Source organism: Dipteris shenzhenensis, chromosome 8 (genome assembly GCF_047967505.1).
Source record: "Dipteris shenzhenensis isolate YYH24624 ecotype China chromosome 8, Dip_SZ_1.0, whole genome shotgun sequence".
NCBI lineage: Eukaryota > Viridiplantae > Streptophyta > Polypodiopsida > Gleicheniales > Dipteridaceae > Dipteris > Dipteris shenzhenensis.
The window spans coordinates 54,377,764-54,395,670 of NC_141603.1; the positions used below are offsets into that span (position 1 = coordinate 54,377,764).

The 17,907-nt window shown below is 44.7% G+C and overlaps 1 protein-coding gene across 1 annotated transcript in view; it reads right to left on the reverse strand.

Moving 5' to 3' along the window:
* The window catches only part of LOC147899683 (UDP-Glycosyltransferase superfamily protein), a 92,449-nt gene that overhangs the window by 62,013 nt on the left and 12,529 nt on the right, over window positions 1-17,907 (reverse strand). The window contains exon 4 of the mRNA XM_087378188.1: window positions 3,077-3,182. Within this exon, the coding sequence (XP_087234314.1) occupies window positions 3,077-3,182 (106 nt within the window). The remainder of the gene's footprint in view (window positions 1-3,076; window positions 3,183-17,907) is intronic.

Genomic DNA, 17,907 nt, shown 5'->3' on the forward strand with positions numbered 1-17,907 from the left:
TCAGAGGTTTCAGGAGTGCTGGGACGTGTCAATTTCTACTGTGAGACTTCATGATATTGATGCATCTTGACTATTGATCGCCGAGGATCACATAGATTTTGAGCAGTGTATATGGATGGATGCATGCCTCTCCTAGCCATATTTTCACTGTCTCTGTATACTATAGCTGCAGCTTTCTTGTATACTCTTTTATGCTATATTTCATGCTCACTCCTGTGTTTTGGGGCAGCAAACTGTGGTTTGCTGTTTCAAGAGAGGGGTATGTCACGGGGGCGTGATTTTCTAAGTACTTTGATGTACTACAAAACCGTGACAACTTTGGATTTAAAAGTCCAAGCGTGGGCTTAATAATGTGTGTATTTAAACGCGGCATGGTGCCTAGCACATAAGCGTAATTAATCCCTAGGCCCAAAGGCATTCCAAGGAATTAAAAGAGTGGTTGTTGGGAAATCATGATGTAGCATTTTTAATGGGTCCCCTAGAGGGCTATGTACCTTCAGTGGCCCCCCTAGAGTTCCAGGTGGCTCTAGTGCCTTCTACATGCTCTTTTGCCATTCCTGGACCTTCCTGGGCCTTCTAAACTTCACATGTGTGGTTTTCTCTCTCATCTTCTCCCTTTGTTGAGATTTTGGACTGGTTTTTCAGCCTCCTTCAGCTGAATTCCGTTTTTCTTCATAACTCCTCACCTGTTTGGATTCCTCGACTTCCGCTTGGCCCGATGGCTTCCCCTCTGCCTCCCCTTCGTAGTGATATGCTTTTCCCTCCGTGCGTTTGGTAGAACGGGCAGAGCTGAGCACTTCTTTTGCTGGTCGAATTTGCAAAAGTGGCTTTAAACAATAGGTGATAGTCAATTCGTTCTTCCCAACAAAGACTATCCTGGGTCTTGACAGTCTCCATCTCAAAAAGAAGCAATCAGATCTCATTGTTGGCATCTAGCTAGAACATGACTTCATTCCATTTTTTACCTTAACTACCGGTAGTTTGGACTCATTGAATATGGCACCTTTGTCACAAGTAGTGCAAGATGTAGATCAATACAATGTTTCATTACCTCTATTGGGATTCCCTATAGTCCCATATAGGATTATGCAAATATATCCACAAACTCTCTTATTGTCGGAGGTACCAATGTTTACATACCTACACTCTTGATCTTCTCTAGGAGATGACAATGAGGGATGGAAATTGTCATCCATAGGCCTGTCCTCAAGTGGAAAGTCCCCTCTCACTTCTTTGCCAAGCACATGGCTAAGTGATTGCTCTACTTGATCTCTTCTCCTTCACTTGTTCCAAGGCTCACTTTATCACATGTTGTGACAAATGAAGACCCCCTTTGTTGAGTATATCATACTTGTTGAGAGCTCAACCATCAAGTTTAGAGGTAACCTGGGTCTTCCACTCATGAAAACAAGAGATGCACTTCAGACGGGCAGGATGCGTCAATTTTACGAGCAAAAACCTATGAGCAGGTTTATCCGAGCGTGTTTTTCAAGAGATTTTTAAAAATGTTTTTCTTTAGGAAACATGGTTTTTACACTTTTATTTTCACTAGAACTAGATCCCTTTATCATAAAAATATACAGACTAGTCACTTATTCATTTTTACACAACATAATTTTCTTATTTAGAGACATCCCTTTGTACCCCTGTTATTACCTTAAAAAAGTGTTGATTCCTTTAAGAAACATTCCTCATAATCACTCTCAATGTAATAATACTATGCATATATAATTACTTATTAACACATTTATATCATATGGAAATATCTTTTTAGTGTTTTTATAGCATATTTATGGACATGTTTCTAAAGAAGTTTAAATTACTATAAATAAGTATTAACTTGGGCTTATATATCACTCTCATAAAATACATGTAATATTTAATACTATATATGGAAGATTTTCCAAAATATAACTTCATAGATGTGCTCAAATGGGGTGTTCCGATCAATTTGAGTGGTTGAATGACTATATTTGGACATTGGATATGAAAGTTATGTCACTTTTAAAAGTGCTGTCCAAGGTAGTTTCGCCAGCGAAACTACCTTGGGAGACTTGCTTCAAAGGGGTTTCGCTGGCGAAACTACCTGGATGGCTTGCTTCAATGAGTTTTCTTTGAACAAACTCTTTCATGAAGATAGGTTGAGAGAGGGTTTTCAATGTCACCCCCTATTAAGTAAAAGTTGTAAGAAGGATCATAAGGGAATTTTCATAGAGAAGTCTGCTCTACATGTGGGTTTCTTCAAAAGCCATCCCATTATGCTCTCACCATTCCTACAGATTCACCTAAAGATTTTTGTATAAAATAGGCATTGCTATAATACTTTGCATATTTCTAAGTGAAACTATGTTTTCTTTTGATCGATTTTTGCCATATTTATGCATAGTTGGAAGCTTTTTTTTTCCTTCGCTCGAACGCTCGGAAGATTTCGCTCAGAAAATGCTCGTCCCCAGACGGGCATTACATTTACCTATACAAGGATAGTTGGGGCAGTCACTCTATGCAACATGTAACGTAGTAGGGTCGTTAATGGAGGGGATTTTTTATTTGGGGGACTTATGGGCCATTCACGAATAGTAGGGGGCTAAAGAAATGCTTCTAATATAATTATGGTATCTACATCTATAGAGGGGAATTTTAATTTTGAAATTACAGCATGAAGGAAGAGGAGTAAACAATTATGCGAAAAAACTAAATTTTTAAATATAGGGGTATTTTAAACGCATGCTTGCTTGCACATATTTAATGGTTTTTAAAGAGTGACCACCCCAAGCAAGGATGTTTGGAAGACTGAACAAAGTGTGCAAAGCAAGGAGTCTGATTTTTGTTGCATGCAAAACCATGGCACTTTATTCATGACAAAGATAAAAAGGCTTTGCTTGAAATATCACGTCCTCGAATGGTTAATCAATGGCTTGGCCATCAAGGCTATGATATAAGAAATTTTAGGTGCCCCTCGTCCTCATCTTATCGTTATAAAACTACAGTTGGTTTTATGCCACTTGAATTTCTTTCACTTTAAAATTTTGATCTTTGTTTTATGGTGCACTCAATAAGCAAGACAAAAACCGGATACCTGTTGTCTTTTCCTCAAGCCAATCAATCGGCTTCCGATATAGCCGTCGTAATATATTTGTGTGTTTTGCAAGCAATAGATCCGGAAAATGGCAATAGAAGATAATCTGCACCAAATCGAACAAATCTTTCAATCTCTCGCACTTTCTCTCAATCAATCAATCAATCGAACAAATTGAAAGGCATAAAAGTATGAGAAAAAAAGAAAGAAAGAAAGAAAGTTTATTAAAGTCTTCGGAAGACCGATGGGTCTATGAGACTGTGAAAATCTTGATACAACGAGCTGTGGTAGTGGAGCTACTAAACGAGCGTCCATACCAATGCAAAATGCAAAATGCAAAAAATGTAGAATGGCAGTACTAAGTCCTAAGTACAACATAGTCATGTCGATGGTCGACTATATATCAATCTCAGCATCATCATCAATATCATCATCATCCCCAGCAACAGCAAGATATCAGGATGAATGAGGCAGTGAAGGCATGAAGTCGGCAATAGAGTGTTGTCGACCACTCAAAGGTGCAGCCCTGGCACGTCTCCTGGTCGTAGCTCTGCGTCTAACCAAGGCTACTGTGACTCCCGTCGGTCGGGCTCCAACTCTAAACAAGGAGGGGATGTCTCCAAGTGTGATCTGTGTGTCGACCCTCTGTCTGAGCTATCGGGTCACGGGCTCCGGGTCACGATCATGTCGAGGCCTCGTCTCGTTGGGATCCATGTGATCTAGCTGAAAGAACTCCGTGATAGAGCTTTGAGAGGGATCAACCGAGGAAGAAGTCTGCTCCTGTCTCCGTGCTCGGAGTATCCTCTCGCGTTGTCTAAGTGCCTCATGAATGAACCCTGGCAAACACCGCTGGTCTGGGTAGGAGAGGAAATGGGCTAAAATCCCATAACTATCTCTGAAGAGGCAGTGGAAACATCCTCAGATCTCATAGTACACAGGACACCTGAAGATGAAATGCTCCTCTGTCTCAACCTCATGTATGTCACATAGTGTGCATATGCGCCGCTCCCTGGGTAGTCACTCTACTCTACCGCTCTCGATGCGAAGTCTGTGTGAAGAGACCCGGAACTGCCCAAGAGAGATCCTCATCGAGTGGGGTAGGTGAATCTGTGTGTATCTAGGTGGGTCAATGAAACCCTCCGCTGTGATATGTAAGAAGTGATCTCTGTAGAAGCTAAGCTTCACTGGGAGTTCACTCGGTTCCAACCAGGTCCGAAAAGTGTGTAGCTGTAGTACATCCTCACGGATAACCTGGTTGACCTCGTGTGATAAGAGGGGAGAGAACGAAGCATCCATGCTGTACTGGAAGGGAGGTAGTCTATCCATGTGGAGCCCCAGTCGCTCAAACCATCTCTCTGTACGTGCATACCAGCACCTCTGATCTCCTCCTGCTGCAAGTGCCATAAAAGAGGATAGAGCTATCCATGGTAGCCTGCTACGCCCCGAGGTATAATCCCCATATTCCCTAACTCGGTACAGATATGTGATGACCTGAAATGCAGCATCTAGCTATAAAGGGGGTGACCAAAACGCAGCCTGAATGATCTGGTGAGGAACGGATGACTTACCACAAATCATCCGTGATAGCATGAGAACCTGTAGCCGCTCCACACGGGCCCACTCTGTATCCGACAAGTCTGGCCCCCAACAAGGACTTCCGTACATCCCCGCTGACGAGCCAAGGAGTCAAAAAGCAACCCCTTGGTGCGTCGATCCTGAAAGTGTGAGCAGAAGCACTGCCTCTCTAGCCTGGCCAATGAGGCATACCCTCTACTCAAGCGTGCCTGCATCGCGGGTCTCATAGTGAAGCTCGGTCCGGATAAGATAACCCCAAGATAAGTGTATGATGAAACTATCTCAACAGATGACCCCGCAAATGTGAACTGCTCCTGACGCATGATGGCTCGAGATGTATTGAAGATCATGACCTTGGTTTTATCCAGGTTGACCTTCAAATCATGAGACTCACAAAAGGACTGTAGTGCGTCTAGGTGTCTCTGAAGCCCCTCTACTGAGGAAGACAAGAGAGCCACGTCATCTGCATAGAGCAAAATCTGGATCAGCGTGCCCGCAAGAGAGCAACCTACACCCCCCCTGTGTCTGCATCACTGTCTCAAGCTCGTCAATGTAGAGGCCAAACAAGGTAGGCGACAAAGGACACCCTTGTTTGACCCCGATGGTACTCATGATCTCGTCTGTCCACCCGGATCCTACCCGAACTCTGCCAAAAACTCTCTCGTAAAGTGCCATGACAGCCCAAATGATCTCCTGGTCATAACCCAAGTCCTATAGGCGCCGTATGAGGCGGGCTCTCGGGACCGTGTCAAATGCCTTGCGAAAATCCACAAAGCAACAATAAACCCTCTGCTTCCGGGACCTCGCCTCCTCGATGATACATCTGAGCGTCAGAATGTGGTCCATGGTTCCATGATCACGCCGGAATCCGGCCTGTCCTGCTGCTCTCAGTCCTCGACACTCTGCAAGTCTGCTAACCTCGGAGTCAAGTACTGATGCATAAATCTTGGACATGACATGTCCAATCATAATGATCCTGTAGTTCTCCGGACTCATGGGATCCCCTACCTTGTGGATGGGTGAGATAGTGTTAATGGTCCGAGTGTGTGGAAATCCCAAACAAACCGCTTCATTAAAAAGCTTTGCTAAGATCGGGGCTAGGAGGTTAATCCCATATGCAATGAACTCAGTGCATAGTCCCTCGTGATCCTTCGCTCGGCCATTATGAAGTTTCATTACAGCATCCTTTACCCCTCCTCTAGTGAAGAGGGTGCAGGATGTGGAACGAGGCATGTGTGAGAGGCTAGGGACTGGCTGATTTGGGATGTCATAAAGTGTGCGTGCATAATCAAACCAGATCTAGGTGTCAGTGAGTGGCGGAGGGGACCGTCCTTCTAGAAATCTCTGCCAGAAGTCCTTAGAGTTGTTACTAAACAAAATATTCAGTAGCTCCTCCTCGTTTCGACGAACGAAGTCTAGTTTCTTCCTCCGTACCAGTCTACGGTATTCACGTAGCGTATCTGGTGCGCTCGGAAGACTGTTTTTGGTTTTGAATCTGAGTTGACGGCGTAAGGCCTTACACTCATCATCGTACCAACTATTACAGGGTACGGTTCCAGGGGGTGGTGGGCGGGTGGAGCGGGTGGTGTGGGGAAAAGCGTGAATGGCAGCCTCGTGTAGTGAGCGGGTGACAAGGGCAGCACGATCCTCTAAAAGGGGTATGAAGTCAATATAAGCGAGAAGTATGTACAGACGGCCAGAGTAAGAAGGTGAGTGATCCCGATCAAAGTGTATATCGTGGTAGGTGGAGTAAGCACTGAGTGGGGTGGAAGGTACTGTGCGAAGGGAGGTGGAGATGCGAAAGAAAAGGTATGTATGATCAGCCCCTGGAGGGAGAGGTGCTACAGATAATGAGATCATGTATTCTGCCTAGGTCTAATAGGGCCTACCCATAGGATGAGAGTGGACCTCGCCTGTCAACCGAAACCCGTAGCATACCTACCTCCTCAAGGTCAACATCTGCCAGTAGAGTGGAATCATCTTTGAAATCAAGAAGTGGTACCTGACGGACCCTTGTCCTCGCGTTGAAGTCCCCCACTAGAAGGACTTCTCCGCAGCTAGAAAAGTCAACGATGGACTGATAAAGGGCAGCAAATAGGGATGTCTCATCATCACCTCGAATATCTCTGGCAAAGTGGGAGGTCTCCGGGGGGGAAGTAGCAAACTGTGACAAACAGATCCTGGCTGTCCATGTGTCGTATCCGCATCCAAAGAAATCTGAAATGTGTATCTCTCTGCTCTACTGAAATGATCCCCCGAAGTGTGGATTTGAAAAGGACTGCAACTCCACCTAAACCTCGAACTCCTCCTGTACCCCTCGTCTCATCTCTGTAGGCAGACTCCCATGTATATCCGCTGACTATTGGGAGAGGTCGCTTTGGACTCTAATGTGTCTCTGTATAGAAGACTATGTCGTGGCATGTATAGGATTCCGAGAAGTTCCCTGGTTCTGACCATAAGGTACCATTACAGTTCCAAATGGTGCAGGACAGGGTCTCGGATATCTGAGTCTCATAGGCCCCGCTTCCCTATGTAGGGGAGGGGACAGGTGTCCTACGGGGGCCTGTAAGAAGTCATCCCTCTCGTACCACTGCCCACTTCCCCTCCTTTCGGGCCTGATCCCGTTGCTGCAGCAAAGAGCGCCTCTCCTGAACCTGTAGAGGTGTGAGGTCCTCATCCATAGAGATCGTTGGCTGATCTCGAAGGATTGACCTGCGTCGTAGAGCTGAAAGTCGTGCCTGAGTGTCATGAAATCGTATGATCAGGGGTTGCTCTCCGTTGGGATCTCTCCCCACCCGCCATGCCCTCTCTATCATGTGCTCAGCCACACCCAGGGTAGCGGTCACGAACGCAGTCGCATCTACCATCGGTGTAGCCTCAGTGCGTGGGATCCCGCGTACTCTGATGTTGAGAGCCTTACTGGCTCTCTGCTGCTGCTCCATGAGGGTAGCCGAAACGGTGACCCTTGCGAGTTCCCGTTTGGCCACGTCAGCCCATCTGGAAGTCTCCTCAATAGCAGATTGCATGCTCGCAATCTGTGCCTCGACCACCGGGGTACTCCCTAGGGCAGTGTGTATGGTTGTGACCTCCTGTCGGAGCTGCATGATATCCTATCTGAGTCCCTGAATAAGACCCGCCTGCTCCCGAATGGCCCTAGCCTGCTCCTGTATGATACGGCTCTACTCCTAGTTGAAGCAGACCTGCTCCCGTGCAAAGCGAGCCAACTCCATCTCACGCTCACGAAAACTATATATCTCCGTGAGTAGGGTCTCACGGGCCTCTGGTGTGTCAGTCCACCCATGTCCATGCTGAAACTGTGGTGACTGTGGCATGAAAGAGTGGGACTGAGTCCGAAAACTGGACAGTGGCTGAGTGAGGAACGGAGATCACAGTGGAATGGATGAGGCAGTCCCAATGGGGTGTGGGAGGGTGGGCTGACTGAGAGGGAGAGGGGAGAGTGAAGCATAATGCGGCACAGTGTATGACACCTCCGAAGTAGGGAGCGGTCTATTGAGATGGAGGAGAACTCATGAATGATTTCAAACCTAAATCTGAAGATACTTAATCAAATTGAATAAGATAGGCTAGGATAGAATAGGGAATGCTTTATGCATATCCATATGCACTATGCTACACTCACTCTTTCCGGTCCCCTTGGTATTTCACTGTTCGAATCTTTGGGCCAAGGATATCAAGGACAAACTCACAGTGCATAAGTTCAAAGGAAACACTCGCATGCCTAATGAGCTGGAGGACTAGCTTATGAAGTTGAAAGATTATTTCCGCTTCTACCCAAAGCAGGATGAGGATCACATAATCTTTGCAAGTATGCACATGCAAGACTATGCACATACTTGGTGGCGTTATATGAGGGACTCGCCTTAGAGACCAGCCACATGGAAAGAGTTCAAGGAGTTGATGATCACCACATTTGTATCCCCACTCATACTGGAGCAATATCTGGCACTGTCCAAGAGTACTTGCAATGTTTTTGGAGACTTTCCTTGTTTGTACAGGACGTATCTGAGAGAGGGAAGTTTGTTGTGTTTCATCTAAGGATTGAGTCCTTCTCTCACTGCAGATGTAAAGGCACATAACCCTTGAACAATTGAGCGTGCAGCCCAATTGGCACAGGTATTTGAGCCCAAATATGCTAGCAAGTATAAGATGACAACGGGCAGCGCATATGGGAATGGAAATGAGGCTGAGAAGCCTAAGGTGACTGATTGGCATGAAAGAAAATCAGTAGCAGCACCATTTCCGAGGTTTCCCACTGTTACAAGCAACAAGATGCCATATGCTAAGCCATACAGGTCATTTGATGCTACGCCAGGAGCTAATCCAAGTGTTGGAAATGAAAAATCAGAATTTAAACAACACTTATGGACAGCAGAAAGCGGGCAAACTAATGCTTTAAGTGTGGTGAGAAGTGGACTCCTGAGCATCGGGAAGTTTGCAAAATGCGTAGCAGTGGTACTGCAAAACTCAGCATGATTATTGAGATATCGGATGATGAGGATTTAATGGATGCTTCTGAGATTTTGTATGCCACTCATGATGATTCAAAGGGTGCACAGGTCGTGGAAGAAGCTCCAAATGTTGGAGCCACGAAGGGGGCTGATTTCCCCTTCGATCCCGGTGGTGCTAATGAACATAATATGCATGGTATACAATCCGATGACACTGAGCCCACATGTAACATGCAAGGCCGTTGGCCTAAAGTCTTTCATGTGGAGCATCAGGTTGCTATGCCTTTTCTTGAACGAGAGGATACAAATGGAAATGCTCCTGTGGACGAGGAGGAGATCTATTGGGATGCGCAGCAAACAATTTATGGTATCTCTTTTCATGCCTTGATGGGTGCCAAAAGTGCATCAAATTGAAAGGACAAATTAATGGCACGACTATTCACATGCTTGTGGACAATGGTAGCACTCATAGTTTCATCAATTGTAAGACCTTACAGAAGGTGGGACTAATTGCTACTGAGATTAATCAGGGGCTGAGAGTAGAGGTGGCAAAAGGGACAACATTTGGTCAGTAAATTTTGTTGCCAAGATGCAAGGATCAAGCTCTCTGAGGATTATGAATTTGTTGGGGATCTCTTGGCACAGGATATGGGCCCAATAAATGCTGTCCTGGGCTGCGATTGGCTAAAATCTTTAGGTAAAATCAGCATGGATTTAAATGCCCTATCACTCAGCTTTGTCCACAAGGGTAGAGCTGTAGCATTGCATGGCACTACCACTCCTAAATTGCAGGTCATTTCAGCAAGGCAATTGGCCAAAGAGCTCAGGAAGGAGCATGCCCTCTATGCATTGAATGTGTCACTATCTCAGGGGGGTAGCATTCCTCGTGTTGAGGATTGTGAAATGCAGCAGTTGCTATCGGAGTTTGCTGATGTGCCCCATACCGTCTCTCTAAGAATGAGCGAGAGGAAGTGATAGTACAAGTGCGGGAATTGCTTGAGAAGAAGTTCATCTCTCATAGCACTTCTTTTGCCTCCCCGGTGCTTCTGGTGAAGAAGAAGGATGGATCGTACCGCATGTGCATTGATTACAGGGATCTAATAAGGCCACTATCAAGAACATGTTTCCAATCCCTAGGATAGATGACCTGTTGGAAGAACTCAAGAGCACTCAATTTTCATGAAGAAAGATTTGAGGTATGGTTATCATCAAATCAAGGTGAAAGAAGAAGATGAACACATGTCACGGGGGCGTGAAATTCTAAGTACTTTAAAGTACTACAAGACCGTGACAACTTTGGCTTTAAAAGTCCAAGCATGGGCTTAATAATGTGTAATTAAAGACGGCATGGTTCCTAGCACATAAGCGTAATTAATCCCTAGGCCCAAAGGCATTCCAAGGAATTAAAAGAGTGGTGGTTGGAAAATGATGATGTGGCATTTTTTATGGGCCCCCCTAGAGGGCCATGTACCTTCAGTGGCCCCCCTAGAGTTCCAGGTGGCTCTAGTGCCTTCTACATGCTCCTTTGCCATTCCTGGACCTTCTTGGGTCTTCTAAACTTCACATGTGTGGTTTTCTCTCTCATCTTCTCCCTTTGTTGAGATTTTGGACTGGTAATTCAGCCTCCTTCAGCTGAATTCCGTTTTTCTTCATAACTCCTCACCCGTTTCGATTCCTCGACTTCCGTTTGGCCCGATGGCTTCCCCTCTGCCTCCCCTTCATAGTGATATGCTTTTCCCTCCGTGCGTTTGGTAGAACGGGCAAAGCTGAGCACTTCTTTTGCTGGTCGAATTTGCAAAAGTGGCTTTTTCTAGACCTTTTTGCTTCTACCGCCTCCTGGGCCTCTCCTCTTGCAAAGCTACAGCTTTCTGTTGAATTTCGAGTGGTCCCACGCGCTGGTTGACTGGTTTTTCTCAGTTTTGGAGGACTTTCCGGCTATGAAACTTCTCCAAAACCTTCTCAATGCATTCCTCTCTGAAGCACGCTTCTTTTGAGCCCAAGAACTCCCATTTCTTCGCGACAGAAGTGCTCCTTTTTGCATTTTTCAGTGGAATTCTTGCTGGTCGGCTCTTGTAAATGCTCTTTCTTCATGCCTTTGCATCCTCTTTGGCTGAGAATGCAATTGGGCATTGGCTACTATGTCCTCTTGGCGATTGAGGACTTCGTTCGAGTTTTTAGGGCTTGGTGAGTTGTGAATTTGCTGCTCCAATTTCCTTTTGCCATAAGCTATTGGTTGGCTTCGTGTGCCGCCTCTTTCTTGGCTCACAGGTGCCCAGGCAGTGCTACATGAGTCATTCTTTGGTTGGGTACTTTGCTGATTCTATTTTGGAGCTTTGAAAAGCTTTGTGAATGCCATCTGGAAACTTTCACTGTGAAATATAAAGAAATACCGAAAGGGGCGCCACGGTGTTTAGGGCCAATCGGGTACACTTGTCTATGTTTGTTGAGCAGGGGCATTCTAGCCTCCATCCCTTTTTCAGTGGTTTTGTTTGTGAACAAATGGGTAAATGCCAAATGGTGATCATGCAATGGTTAATGGTTGTGATATATGCTTTGTGAGCTGTAAATAAGTGCTGAAGTGATTAAAGGTTTAGTTCCACTGCCCTCTGAGTGATTAGAGGCCGGTTTCATTGGTTCCATTGCTGGGATACCACACACTCTTTCTCAAGAAGTGGGCCTCGATAGTTTGGTGAAAGGATATCTTCGCTGCACTTTTTGACAGCTGAATATTACAACCATAAACATGGTGAGTACCCATGAGCAAGAGAGCTCCACAACTCCTCAAAGGAGAAGGCAGGAAAGCCTTAATGATGCTTTTATTTCAAATTTTCAGGATTGTTTCTCAGATGCACTTCCTCAAGAATTACCTCCCAAGAGGCCCGAGGATCATCAAATTGATATAATTCCAGGAAGCTCACCGCCTAATATACCTCCCTATCGTGTCAGTAAGGCACAACAGGAAGAGATAATGTCACAAGTGAAGGAACTCTTGGAAAATGAATTAATACAGCCAAGTAATTCTCCTTACTGTCCCCTGTGTTGCTTGTGCAAAAGAAGGATAGCAGTTGAAGAATGTGTATTGATTATAGGGCTTTGAATAAAGTCACAATTAAGAACCGTTTTCCAATTCCACGCATTGATGATGTATTGGATCGGTTGGAAGGTTCCTTAATGTTCAGTCGTATTGACCTTAAAAGTGGATACCATCAGATAAGGATACGGCTTGAAGATGTCTACAAGACTGCCTTCCGCACTTCATTTGGCTTATATGAGTTCCTTGTGATGCCTTTTGGTTTGACTAATGCACCTGCCACTTTCAATAGAATGATGGACAGAATTTTTGAGCACACAGAAAGTTTGTGGGCACTTTCTTCGATGACATCATTGTGTTCTCTAAAAATGAGCAGGAGCACAGGAAACACCTCACTGTTGTGTTTCAAGAGTTGAAAAGACACAAGCTATTAATAAACACCAAAAAAAGTGAGTTCTTTATGCATGAGATTCATTTTCTCGGTCATATAGTGTCAAAGGATGGAGTCAAGATGGATCCTGCAAAAGTTGAGGCCATAAGGAGTTTGCCAATTTTGAAAAATCTGCATGAAGTCAGAAGCTTTCTTCGGTTGTGTTCATACTATCGGAGGTTTATAAAGTACTTTGCAGAAATTGCTTCTCCCTTGCATGCTTTACAAAAGAAAGCTGTATCGTTTCAGTGGGGACCAAAGGAAAATGCAGCTTTTGAAGACCTGAAGCAAAAGTTGTGTTCTGAACCCGTTATTATCTTGCCAAATCTTGCAAAACCCTTTGCTGTAACTTGTGATGCATGTGGGAACAGCATAGGAGGCACTTTGATGCACGATGGCAGAGTGGTTGCATATGAGAGTAGAGTTCTCAAAGATGCTGAATTGTACTTACACACATACGAGAAGGAAATGTTAGCAGTGATACATGCTTTGACCACATGGAAACATTACCTTCTTGGAGCTGATTTTTATGTGCAGGCAGATCATCAGTCACTTAGATATTTTCTCACGCAAAGAAAATTATCTGAAAAGCACATGAGATGGGCTAACTTCCTCTCAATGTTTCATTTTCAAATTGTACATGTGCCGGGTAACAAAAATGTCGTGGCTGATGTACTTTCCAGGAAACCACAGCCTGAAGCAGTCTCCAAGAAACCCAGTGTTTCAGCAGTGAGCATTGCTTACAACAATGTGTTAGATGTGATGAAAGATCAATATGTTAATGATGCTGATTTTTCAACTATTTATGATCAGCTTTCTGAAGGTCAAAGGCATGATCACCATATGTTGAAAGAGGGTTTCATTTTGATGCATGGACGACTCTGTGTCACTGATCAGATGCGACAAAAAGTCATAATGGAAAGTCATGCTCCTTCTTACGCAGGACATAGGGGAATTACAGCAACAATTACAATAGTGGAGCAATACTTTTATTGGCCATCTTTGAGGAAAGATGTGGAAGAATATGTGAGAACACGCATTATTTGTCAGAAAGTAAAGTTTGACAGGCAGAAGGCACCTGGGTTGTTACACCTTTGCCAATTCCGGATAGACCATGGCAAAGCATAGCTATGGATTTTGTGTTTGATCTTCCACGTACTCCTACTAGACATGATGGATTGTGGACAATAATTTGCAGGTTTAGCAAACAAGCCCGATTTGTGCTAATAAGAAAGAAAATTACAGCAGATCAAATGGCCAAATTGTTTCTGCAGCATGTCTTCAAGTATCATGGGATGCCTGAATCCATAATCAGTGATAGAGATCCAAGGATGACCAGCCTCTTTTGGAGAGGGCTGTTTGAAAATATGGGCACTATGCTGAATTTTTCGTCATCTTTTCACCCTCAGTCTGATGGACAATCGGAGCAGGAAAACTATACCATCTTGGATATGTTTAAATGCTATGTCTCATACCACAAAAGCAAATGGGAGCATTATTTGCCTTTGCTGGAATATGCCTACAATAATACGGTGCACACATCCACAGGTAAAGCACCTTTTGAAATAGTGGAAGGTGCCAGGAAGATACCTCCCATTTTGCATATAAAAGAGAAAATCTTCGAAGCTGATCGTCTTGTGGAAAGCCTTGAAGAGGCTTACAAGGAGATCAAATATGCCTTGCAAAGAAGTCAGGACAAGCAGAAAAGAGCAGCAGATAAGCATCGCAGGGAATTGGTATTCACAAAAGGTGATTGGGTTTTGCTGCGTTTTCAGAAGGCAAGGCTGAAAAATAAGAAAGGCAAGGAAAGGTTATACACAAAGCTGAACATGCGTTACTATGGTCCTTTCCAGGTTTCCGAAAAGATAAACGAGGTAGCTTATAGGCTGAAGTTGCCTTTGCATTGGAAGATACATAATGCCTTTCATGTGAGCTTATTAAAGCAATATCATGGAGATATTCCCGAGGATTTACCTGATGAGGTGCAACCTGAAGTGGAAGAACAGGATGAACTTCCGGTCCCAAAGCATATTCTGGCACACAGAGATAGAAAGCTCAAGGGTAAAGTTATCCGTCGCTACTTGGTAAATTTTCAAAATTACCCATCACTTGATGCGAAATGGATGGAGGAAGGTGAACTGGCAAATTCACCTGGGATATTGCAGCTTTACCTTGATGCTTTCCAGTTAGGGCCGACTGCGGTCCGAGGTCCTATAGGTAGTTCAGCAGAGCGAGCGTCTGGAGCATTACCTGGTGTTCGAGAGGGAGGTAGCACCTCCACTCCCTCAGTACAGACGGGCTCACCGTGATTTCATGCGGTCGCTTGATGACACTGTATGTTTCATCCGAGATACTGAGCTGACAGTATTTCTACTGTGAGACTTCATGATATTGATGCATCTTGACTATTGATCGCCGACGATCACATAGATTTTGAGCAGTGTATATGGATGGATGCATGTCTCTCCTAGCCATATATTCACTGTCTCTGTATACTATAGCTGCGGCTTTCTTGTATACTCTTTTACACTATATTTCATGCTCACTCCTGTGTTTTGGGGCAGCAAACTGTGGTTTGCTGTTTCAAGAGAGGGGTATGTCACGGGGGCGTGATTTTCTAAGTACTTTAATGTACTACAAGACCGTGACAACTTTGGTTTTAAAAGTCCAAGCATGGGCTTAATAATGTGTATTTAAACGCGGCATGGTGCCTACCACATAAGCGTAATTAATCCCTAGGCGCAAAGGCATTCCAAGGAATTAAAAGAGTGGTTGTTGGAAAATGATGATGTGGCATTTTTAATGGGCCCCCCTAGAGGGCCATGTACCTTCAGTGGCCCCCTTAGAGTTCCAGGTGGCTCTAGTGCCTTCTACATGCTCCTTTGCCATTCCTGGACCTTCCTGGGCCTTCTAAACTTCACATGTGTGGTTTTCTCTCTCATCTTCTCCCTTTGTTGAGATTTTGGACTGGTTTTTCAGCCTCTTTCAGCTGAATTTCGTTTTTCTTCATAACTCCTCACCCGTCTGGATTCCTCGACTTCCGTTTGGCCCGATGGCTTCCCCTCTGCCTCCCCTTCGTAGTGATATGCTTTTCCCTCCGTGCGTTTGGTAGAACGGGCAAAGCTGAGCACTTCTTTTGCTGGTCGAATTTGCAAAAGTGGCTTTTTCTAGACCTTTTTGCTTCTACCGCCTCCTGGGCCTCTCCTCTTGCAAAGCTACAGCTTTCTGTTGAATTTCGAGTGGTCCCACGCGCTAGTTGACTGGTCTGTCTCAGTTTTGGAGGACTTTCCGGCTATGAAACTTCTCCAAAACCTTCTCAATGCATTCCTCTCTGAAGCACGCTTCTTTTGAGCCCAAGAACTCCCATTTCTTCGCGACAGAAGTGCTCCTTTTTGCATTTTTCAGTGGAATTCTTGCTGGTCGGCTCTTGTAAATGCTCTTTCTTCATGCCTTTGCACTCCTCTTTGGCTGAGAATGCAATTGGGCACTGGCCACTATGTCCTCTTGGCGATTGAGGACTTGGTTCGAGTTTTCACGGCTTGGTGAGTTGTGATTTTCATGCTCCAATTTCTTTTTGCCATAAGCTATTGGTTGGCCTCGTGTGCCGCCTCTTTCTTGGCTCACAGGTGCCCAGGCAGTGCTACATGAGTCATTCTTTGGTTGGGTACATTGCTGATTTTATTTTGGAGCTTTGAAAAGCTTTGTGAATGCCGTCTGGAAACCACTCAAAGAGAGTGCAGCTGGGGTGCAGTGTGATTGCATCTGGACAGCCAATGGAATTGCACTCGAAAAAGAGAATGCCTTTGGATTGAGCCTATGAGTTACGTGCACTTATGTGATGGTGTTCTATGCTTGAAAGCCTTGCGAAGGCTTAGTGAATTGGGGCTGCGTGCTCAGTTGCAGGGAAGGTCTCCCAAATGCAACTTGTAATCATTTCACTGTGAAATATAAAGAAATACCGAAAGGGGCGCCACGGTGTTTGGGGCCAATTGGGTGCACTTGTCTATGTTTGTTGAGCAGGGGCATTCTAGCCTCCATCCCTTTTTCAATGGTTTTGTTTGTGAACAAATGGGTAAATGCCAAATGGTGATCATGCAACGGTTAATGGTTGTGATATATGCTTTGTGAGCTGTAAATAAGTGCTGAAGTGATTAACGGTTTAGTTCCACTGCCCTCTGAGTGATAAGAGGCCGGTTTCATTCACAAGACGGCCTTCCGCACAGAACAGGGCTTGTATGAATTCAAGGTGATGCCTTTTGGATTGACTAATGCACCGGCCAGCTTCCAGGCACTAATGAACAAGATATTGCAGCCACTTCTTTTCAGATGCGTGCTGGTTTTCTTTGATGATATACTCATTTACAGCAAGGGTGGACAAGAGCACATTAAGCATGTGAAGCAAGTGCTGGAAATTTTGAGGATGCATCAGCTTTATACAAAAGCCAGCAAATGCACTTTAATGGCAAAGGAGGTTGAGTACCTAGGGTACATTGTGAGTAGACGTGGCATTCGAGTGGATCCCACAACGGTGAAATGCATCAAAGATTAGCCACAGCCACAAAATCCCACCTAGTTGAGAGGATTTTTAGGTCTTGCTTCCTTCTATAGGCACTTTATTCGCAAATTTGCCAAGAGGGCAGCTCCTCTTACTGACCTCTTAAAGAAGGATGCTTTTCGGTGGTCAAAGGAAGCACAACGCAGCTTTGAAGACCTGAAATTTGCTCTCACTCATGCACATGTCTTGGTATGCCCTAATTTTTCGCGTCCTTTCATTGTGGAGGCAGATGCCAGTGGCAAAGGATTGGGGGCTGTTCTGAGGTCAAGAACACGGGGTAATAGCCTTGAAAGCAGGAAGGTTGATGCCAAAGAACTCAATTACCATGTTTATGATCAGGAGATGCTGGCTATCTTGCATGCTTTCAAGAAATGGCACCACTATCTGTACGGAAGTAAAATTAAGGTGAAAACAGATCATAGGACACTCAGATTCTTCCTCACCGAGCCAAATTTGTCATATAAGCAGAAGAGGTGGTTGGCTGCAGTCCAATCCTATGATTTTGACATTGAGTACTTTTCGTACAGAAAAGGGAAGGAAAATGTGGTTGCAGATGCCTTGTCCAAGATGTGAGCTTGCACTTTGTCTGCTATCTCTACCATATATCAAGAGCGGATTCATGGCATTCAAGAAGAGTATATGCAGAATTCTAAGGCAGCTCCCATATTTTCAGATTTGCAAAAGCCTTCCAGTTAGGGTCATCCAGATTTCAAATTGCATAATGGGCTGTTGTGGTGCCAAGACAAGATTTATTTAGAGCTAGACTCAAAA